This window comes from Protobothrops mucrosquamatus, unplaced genomic scaffold, assembly GCF_001527695.2.
Source record: "Protobothrops mucrosquamatus isolate PMUCROS unplaced genomic scaffold, P.Mucros_1.0 scaffold3, whole genome shotgun sequence".
Classification (NCBI taxonomy): domain Eukaryota; kingdom Metazoa; phylum Chordata; class Lepidosauria; order Squamata; family Viperidae; genus Protobothrops; species Protobothrops mucrosquamatus.
In genome coordinates this window covers 1,920,231-1,929,606 of record NW_015386390.1, presented here as the reverse complement: position 1 = coordinate 1,929,606, position 9,376 = coordinate 1,920,231, and the positions used below count along the sequence as shown (strand labels likewise).

Here is a 9,376-nt window from a genome sequence, read left to right as displayed (position 1 = left end):
AGAGAGAGAAAGAGAGAGAGAGAAAGAGAGAGAGAGAAAGAGAAAGACAGAGAGAGAGAAAGAGAGAGAGAAAAGAGAGAGAGAAAGAGAAAGACAGAGAGAAAGAGAAAGAGAGAGAGAAAGAGAGAGAGAAAGAGAGAGAGAGAGAGAGAGAGAGAAAGACAGAGAGAGAGAGAGAGAGAAAGAGAGAGAGAAAGAGAGAGAGAGAGAGAGAGAGAGAGAGGAAAGAGAGGGAGAGGAAAGAGGCATAAAATAATTCATTTGCATTTAATTGTAATGGTTCAAAGAATGTTCGGAAAAATGTTCGGCCCTCCAGCACGTTCACTTCATCCAATCTGGCCCTCTTTGAAAAAAGTTTGGACACCCCTGCCCTAGATGATCTTCCAGATAAGTACCGCAATAATTAGACCAAACTTACTTCAGCTTCCAAAGATCAGTCATGTGCTGCCACTTTCTGAGATAAGCATTTTAACATAAAAATTTGACATTAACACAAAGGATCCCAACAAGGATAAGACTTTTAGAAGCTTGCTGAAATGAGTTATATGTTTCTGCTTCAAAGATAATTGTTGAAAACAATTAAGTTTCTATACTATATTGTGTGAGAGAGAGCAATAATGACACAAACACTTTAGAGCAGACACAAGGCCCTGGGGCCAGATGCGGCCCGCAAAGTGGTTTCATGTGGTCCATGAAGCCATCCTGGAAACAGTGAGGGAACGGCCCCCGCTGCCTTGGCCCTGGCCGGCCGGGAGCCAATGTACAATTTTGTGGTGGCCATCTATGCTGAAACGCATTCTGTCTTAGCTCTACAAGGCCGTCCGGAAACAGCGAGGAACCAGCCCCTGCTGCGTCGGCCCCGCCCCCTGGGTGCATGCTGAGGAGGTGTCACTCTTTGTGAGGAATGAAGAAATGGACCATGCCTTGGCGCTTGCCCCGGTCCCACCCCCTTCTGCCAGAGACCCTCAAATCTGTCCCACTCCTGCCCAGGCCCCCAAAGGCACCCTTGACGCGAACGATGTAGAGCTGGCCACACCCACTCCATCCACGCCCACCCAGTAGGCCGCACCCACCCTGGCCACATCCACCCGGCCCCCCAAGGGCAACCGCAATGCTGATGCGGCCCTCAATGAAGTTGCGTTTGACACCCCTGCTTTAGAGTGAAAAGTACTGAAAAAAGGGCAAAGAACATACCAATTTTTTGTGTTAAAGAAAAAGAGATAACTGTTCTATTTACTTTTGTCCTGTTTCAAGAGGAATCCCCACCAGCACTTGTGCGGCGTTCCGCCAATCCTCTTCTTTCTCATAAATGGATGCGAGATGTTGTCTTATAGAAGCAACCTACAGGGAGAAGGAAGAGAGAGCAAAGGGATAGAATAAACTATAACCCACTTATCTTATCTGAAAGATGGTTATTTTCCAGTGGCCTTTGTGCTTCTGTTTCTATTTTTCCCCATCCAACAGACTTTTGACAGGATCCTCGTCGACAAGACAAATGTATTGAGGAAATATTCGCAGAACAGGCATTTTCTCCCAATTTCTGAAAAATGAACCTGTTAACTAGAATTCAATGTATTTCAGGATGGATGGCCTTGGTAACAATATCTAGGTAATCAGATAAATGACAACTCTTATTTACACAGGAGTGATTGTCACTGATCTACCAAATGAAATCCATCAACAAGGTGAATCCCAAGAGAGTTTTGCTATGGGGATTTTTTAATAAATAATTGAAAATTTATTGCAATCAAAGAACCAAATAACAAGCATAATGACATAGAAAGAAAACAACATACATTTTCTCATTACATGGGAAGCAAATCATTCAATACATATTTTCTTCCTACAATTCTTTTAAAAACATTCTTAGAGGTTTCTTCTTGCATCAAACCAAAGTATGAACAATTTAAAAGAAAAAAATTGCAATACAAAACTGCATAGCAGCAAAAGCATGTTGAGATAAGTAACCAGGTTTCTCTGGTTATAGTCTAGTTTCAAAGCTGAAACAAACAAGTGGTTAATCAAGTGACTAGTGAAATGCTTCCAATGTAAAGATATATGCTGAATAATAGTTGAATATAACAGAAACCCAAATGCTACTGGGGGGGAGGGGAGGGGGATGGGGGGGCAAAGGGACTTTTAATTCCTCTCCAGCTACAGTTCTCTCTCCCCACAGCACACACACCCCCCTTGTGACAACTGCTTCAAAATCTGCTGATGATCCAACAATAATCTAAAGCACATTTTAAGGGTGTGCCATAAAGTTACAAACTGCTCCCTCCTGTTGGAAGATTGTCAATGAGTATGGATCTGGGGTGGGGATGTTATCCATGATGTCTTTTCTTACCTGCTCCTCAAATGAAATTACACGAGGTTGGATCTTTTCCAATGTGAAGTGGTAGATTTCTTTGGCTGTACTATCAGGAAGACTTGGAAGATGCGTGCAAAAATCAGTCAGCAACTGGCGTGAAATGACTAAACTGACATTTTCGTTTACCACTGATACAAAAGACACGAAGAGAGATAATTTCATTTTTGTGTTGTCATTTTAAACGGTACTCTGATCATAACTCATTTTCTTAGTAAGCCTGAACAATTAAATAAGCCAACAGTTTCCAGGGCAAAGTTTCCAGCCTCTGAACTATCTAATGATTGTATGGGACATAAAATTTCCGCACCAGCACACCAGAGTTCTATTCCATAGTTTTGCTTTGCTAATATGCTACCACAATGTCAAATTACATAATCCAGAAGCAGGCAGATAAGAACTTGCTCAATCTGCGACAACACAAGCGATTCAGAACAATAATGAGGTTCAGGTGTTCAAATGTTTATGCTAGTAAAGTTATTTTGCAAAGTGATTCCCTTGGACTATGAGAAATATTCAGAAATTTCATTACAGTGTTTCCTACAGTATTTTTAACCTTCCTTGCTTTCTTAAAATTTATTTTTAACAATCCACTCCTAAGTACTTTCCTTGAACAAGAACTTCCAATCTCGTGGACACAAAAATAACTACTTTTCATAGTTACAAAATATGGCCCAATTACATAGAAACTCTTACCATACAAAACAATTAAAATATTTTTTAGCCACCGGAAAGTATTACATGCACAGGAACAAGAAAGTCAAGTTACTTGTAAAGAATTCAGATTATTAAAATTTGACTCTTTATAAACCAAGAAAAAAAAAGAAAAAAATGCCATAGCAACTCAGAAAATCAGTTTTTCACTCATCACAAGTTGTGATCCCAAGCATTCTCAACAGGAGTAATTCCTAGGTGGCTTTACTACAAATAAATATATTCAACAAAGAACGCCAGGGTTTATTAAGAACAACTATGAAATCTCCAAAATTTAGTTATAAATATAAAGCCAGAGATTTTAGTTAAGCTCTCCACTTTGTGTATAGTAAAACTGTTCCCATTAAATTGTCAGTTCTTCTATCATGCCTGTTTTGTAATATTCCAAAGGCTATGCAAACGAATAGGAAAGTGATGGCGAGCCTTTTAGAGATCGAGTACCCAAACTGCAACCCAAAACCCACTTATGCATCGTCGGGTGCCGGGTGGGTGTGGCCCATTGAGTGGGCGTGGCTGCGGTGGTAACAACAGACTGGGTGGAACTAAAAAGTTCAATCAATCAATTCCAACTTTGCAAGATCTTTTTTTTTCCCCCGCGAGAAGTAAAAATTGACTGATTGATTGGATCTTTTTTTTTTTTGGCATACGGCGGCGGAGGCCTAAAGCGAAAAGGTTTTATAAAACCCAGCTGAAGGCCTACAACTGGGGCAACGGCGCGCGTGCCCACAGAGAGGGCTCTGAGTGCCGGCTCTGGCACCCGTGCCATAGGTTTGCCACCACTGGAATAGGATGATAAAAAATGCAAGTCAAGAAATAAATCGCTTCAATTTTATTAAAATATCCAAATGTGCATAATTCAATTAATTAATAAAGCAAAACTCTATAAACATCTGGTTAAATATATAATTGTGACACTACTCAATATCCTTTTCCTGACTGCAGTTCAGTATGTACCATATTGTCATGCAACACCAACTGCAGTTTAATAAACTCACTTGCTTCTACAAAAGCTTTTAAAGCTTCCAGTTGTTCCACTCCCGACAGCTGAATTGCTTTCTCCAGTATCTGTCGATACCTGCCAGAAAATTGTAAAAATAAATGGCAGTTAACTCTACATCCTAAATAGGAATATTGTATTTCATTTCTTCCCATTTTTAAATAATACTATACAAATAAGCTTGAATGCTTTTCCTTAACCTATAAAAGTTATCCTATTCTCCTTTACTTCGGTTCCTTATTTCCTGGAACGTTGTTTATGATGGCAGCAGATCTAAAATTTGGACGACCGTTTTGTTTTCAGAATAGAGAGGCTATCATTTTTTGTTTTTGAGGAAGGCTGTTGGATATAATCTTATATTTGCCATACTTCTGCAACTTCCACTAAAGTACAGATGCCCTCAACTGCTAACACATTCGTGTCTTTTTTTAGCTGAAATATAGAAATGATTTGCTACTGCTGTCTTCCTACATTACAATTCCCCAATGGGATTTCATGCCAGTCTTGTTGTTTAGTCACTGGGTTGTGTATGACTCTTTGTGACCCCATGGACCGCTGCACGCCAGGCCTCCCTCTCCTCCGCTGTTTCCTGGAGTTTGCCAAATTCATTGAATCGATAACGCTATCTAACCATCACATCCTCTGCCGTCCCCTTCTCCTTTTGCCTTCCATCTTTCCCAACATCAGATCTTCTCCAATGAGTCCTCTCTTCTCGTTTGGTGGCCAAAGTATTTGAGCTTCAACTTCAGTATCTGTCCTTCCAAAGGACAGTCAGAGTTGATTTCCTTTAGGATTGACTGATCTGTTTTCCTTGCCGTCCAAGGGACTCTGAAGGGTCTTCTCTAGCACCACACATTCAAAAGCATCCATTCTTCCGCGCTCAGCCTTCCTTATGAGCCAACTCTTCACAGCTGTACATTACTACTGAGAAAACCATAGCTTTGACTATACATGCCAGTAGTAGCCAGATCCAATCGTGCTTAGATGATGAGCTGAGGTGTTCAAGAGGTCAGACAGGTTCTGCCAGACCTCATTAACCCTAAAGAACTGCCTTGATTTGGTTTGCCAGTTTTCAAATTCTTTTACATGAGAATATGGAATAATTTTTGTATCATTTTGGTTAGCTCTGCTAGAAGTATTCAGATAGCCATTTGTCTGAATTGGTATAGATTTTCTGCCTGAGCAGGGGGTTGGACTAGATGACCTCCAAGGTCCCTTCCACCTTTATTATTATTATTTATACTTTTTAATATTGCAAGATCGTACAAAAAAGTGAATTGATGTTTAAATTCAATTTTATATTATTTCCTGAGCTTACACTAAAACCAACATCCAATGTCCAGAGAGCTGCCAAAATACTGTTTTAAAATACGCTGCTTTTCATTCAATATGATGAGCTGCCAGGAGACAAGAAACTAATCTTTTCAGCATTATAAATAGTATTAAGGGTAAAGTTTGTTTTCTTTGGTGGCCTGATAGGGACATGGCTGAAGGCATAAAGATGATTAGAAAAAATCCTAACTCCTTGGAGCATCTACAGTCTGGAATAGGGTACTGTACTGTATATTTTCTTTCTTTTTAAGATAATGTAATAACACTCAAAGTAAATAAGTGGAGGGTAACTTTAGGGTAGGCAACTTTACGACTTGTGGACTTTAACTCCCAGAAATCCTGAGCCAGTCATGCTGGATCAGGAATTCTGGATGTTGATGTCCCCCAGTCATAAAGTGGCCATAGTTGCCCATCTCTGCTTTAGGGCCTACCGGTGATATTAACAATGACAGGGACAATTGGAAAAACAGGTGACTAAGCAGTAGTAACTAGATAAAGAGGATCCACAGCAAAGAATAGAGAATCAGAAGATATTTGCAGCAGACTGAAAAGAAACCAAGTTACTAATGGAAAAGGAAAATATATAAGAAGATAGTCCTGGACTGACAACCACTAGAGAGGCAAAAAAAGATTGGACAGATGCTGGCAAGGGGTTTAGATTAGAAAAAAACATATTTGTCTGTTCTTTTCTTCTTCCACTTTAGACAGCAGATGGCTTTTCTAACCTGAAGTGAAAGCAGGAGCAATGTTGATACTTAAATTTCAAGAAACTTTTAGAGATGCTTGATAAATGCATATAGAATATTTTATTTATGTTAAGCTTGCAAGTAGCTATTAATATGTGTATTAACTTAGAATAGAAATAGGTCATTGTATAGAGACATAAAGCGGAACTAGTTCTTTATTGTAATTCATTGTAAAGAATAAATGCTAAGTCAGCAGTGTGTGAGAGAGAGACTGAATTGATTCCTACCCCTACATAACTTCTTAGACATGCTTTAATTTCTTCTGAAAGTTTCTGAAAATTCTTGTGACACGCATTGGAGATTACAGGAGAAAAAGTTATTCTGAGAGCAGTTTTCCATTCTACAGATATTTTCAGTCCAAAGAGAAACATTAACATCTAAATACTTTAAATACTTTTCCTTCTGTAATGGGGGGAAGGGGGAAGTCTTCAACTATTACAGCAGTAGGCAGTCAATTCCTAGAACCTGCACCAGTTCAGTCAAGTTCATGTTTTCTCTTTCCCATTTTCTTAGAAATCACCCGTCTTGTGAACATTTTCTTCTTTAGCAAAGTAGCCTTTAGCATTTAACTTCTCCACAGTGGATTTGGGGGTAGAGGATTAGGAAAAACTGAATCAAATAGCAGATGCAGTACTGTACTTTGAAACCTGGTCCTTTTGTATATATGTTGGTGCATACAAAGGAGCAGAGCTTCAACGGAATAGTCATGAGTACCTCTTTCCTTTTTTGACCCTCCCTTGAAGATACCGAGGTGCATACAATATTGTTAATCTCAATTCTGACAGCACTTGGATGAAATATTCTGACTGTTGGCAAATATTCTGCTGTCTACATATGGAGCTGAGTACAGTGGCAGGCAATATGGAATCCCATTTTCAAATAAAGTCAAGTCTTATCTGAGCCAAACTCAACTCTGGTAACTTAATGTCCATGGTGTTTTCTTGGCCACAATAATGAAATAATTGCCATTGCTGTACTCCAGGATTTAAAAAAAAACATTTTCCAGTCTAACCTACACACTGGCTATTTTATGGCAGTCTTCTATCTGTTTAGCTTTTGGGGATTAACTAGAATACACCTTTGACTCAGATCTCCCATTGTGTTCTTGAACTACAGCCTGGTTTCCAGCAATTGTCAGATGAACGTGCTTTATGTTTTAAAAAGCGCCTATGTAATCACTTTAAAGCAGATTTTCACCTGTTTACTTTGAATGTACAGAAATTAAGAGAGAGCCAGCTTGGTGTAGTTATTGTGCTGGCGTAAAAATCAGAAGCTTGTGAATTGTAGGCCTGTCTTAGGCATGAAAACCAGCTAGAGCTATGGGTCAATCACTCAGCCTAACCCACCTCACAGGGTCATTGTGAGGAAAATAGGAGGCAGCAGTATTAGGTATGTTTGCAGTCTTGAATCAATGCTCTCAAAATCTAATTATCACAAGTCCTGGATCTTTGTTAATTAGCTGTTTTATATTTATGCTTTAGTTGATTATATCATATTACTGCATTGCTTTATTCTGTGTTTGTACTGCACTAAGTTATAAGCGTATAATAAAAGTTGGTGCTAAGGTAGAAACCTGGGTTTCAGTCCTCCCTTAAGTATGGGGAGATGACTTTTCTCAGCCTAGCCTACCTCACAGGGTTGTTGTTACGGGAGCATTATGTACACCTCGAGTTTCATAAACTAAAGGCGAGATATAAATCCAATCATAAATACATTAAAAAATCAAATACATCTGCTACGACTCGCTACCATTCTTTTTTATTATATTATGCTGGGTGCACGTTACCCCGTATCAATAATCCGAAGAGAGGCTGAGAAAGAGTACCTGACCTGAACCTGGGTCTCCAGCTCCGAACCCCAAACTAGTCACTCGCTCCTGTAGGCCCATCCGTGGCTTCCCTCGGTTAATAACCCCACTCCGGCCTTTCCAGAACCTCAGAATGGAGACTCGCTCCGGCTTATTTATCTATTCCCACCCCTTCCCGATCCGCTATCAGTCACCAGGAGGGGGGAAAAAAACCGGCCGTTGGGGCCGCTTCACTCACTTCCCCGCCAGGTCCTTGTGGGAGCCGCTGGAGCTCATGAGCTGGGTCAGCTCCTGTCTGACGGAAGCCGCCATCTTGCTCCCCCGTTGCCAGGCTCGCCCGTCCCGCCCGGGCTCGGAAGCCGCTGAGCAACCACAGAGCCGGGTCGGCTAGAGCGGCTGGGCGCTGCGCTCTATCTCTCTGTTTCTCTCTGTTTCTCTCCCCCCCTGCCGGAAGCGGCTAGCGACAGGTGGGCGGGCAGAACGCCGGAAGTCGGGGCGAGCTTTGAGGAGGGAAGGCGGGAGAATGGAGCGCAGGGGGATGAGGCTCCGTAGGGGTGGCGCGACGTCGGTTGTCAGGGCGCCGTCGTCGGCTATTATGGGATGCGGCGGCGTCGGAATGGCGCTGGGCGCGTGATTTTGAACCGACACGGAACCTGCCGCCGGGCTGGGCTTGCTGTTGCGGCGAGCCAGCCGGCCGGCCGCGCGCGGGAGCGAGCGAGCGAGCCCCGGCCAGGCACGCGCCGGCGGGGCAGACGGGGGGAGCGAAGGGGGAGAAGCCAGCGCCGCGCCTCCTCCCCCCCCCACCCGCCGCCCCCTCCCCCCGCGAGGCCGCGGCAGGTGAGTTGCCGGCGTCGGGCGGGCTTGAACGGCTAACGGCGAAAACGGGGGGGGCGGGGGGGAGCGGCTGAACGCCTTGACAGGACCGGCCCGCCCTGCCAAGTGAAGCTGGCGAGGAGGGAGGCTGCCCGCCCGAGCTGGGGCCGCCCTTGGCCACCTCCCCTCTCCCTCCTCGGGGCGGGGACTGCCAGACCCGGGTTGGGAAGCGCCGTGGGAACCGCAGTCAGCGCTCGGGGCGGAGGGGGGTGGGTGGGTTTCCCCGCCGCGGTGCTGAACTCGGCGTGGCGTCGTCCGGACGTGAGGCGGTTCCAGCTCCGCGTCAGGTTGTGCGAAAGGGCGGCCTTCGCTTTCGTGGTGGGAAAGGAGGGGAGGTCGCGGGGGACGGGCGGGTTTCGGTGTCGCCCTTTGGCCAGGATCGCGGCTGGACGGGGGAAACTTGACCCTAGTAGGGGTTGTTTTGGGGGGAAGCAAGCAGGCATTCTCAGTGCTGTGGGGGGGGGAGAGAAACCGGCAGAATATTTACTTAGCTTCCAAAATAAACCCCCTAATAATCTATGGCTGGAAATGATAACTTG

The 9,376-nt window shown here is 43.5% G+C and overlaps 1 protein-coding gene across 1 annotated transcript in view; it reads right to left on the bottom strand.

The window, feature by feature from the left end:
- Positions 1-8,306, bottom strand: part of COPS4 (COP9 signalosome subunit 4) — a 21,527-nt gene extending 13,221 nt beyond the window's left edge. The window contains exons 1-4 of the mRNA XM_015832372.1: positions 8,203-8,306; positions 4,078-4,157; positions 2,348-2,499; positions 1,238-1,341 (exon numbers count right to left, since the gene is read on the bottom strand). Coding sequence (XP_015687858.1) covers positions 1,238-1,341; positions 2,348-2,499; positions 4,078-4,157; positions 8,203-8,276 — 410 coding nt within the window. The 5' untranslated portion in view covers positions 8,277-8,306. The remainder of the gene's footprint in view (positions 1-1,237; positions 1,342-2,347; positions 2,500-4,077; positions 4,158-8,202) is intronic.
- Positions 8,307-9,376: the final 1,070 nt, after the last annotated feature.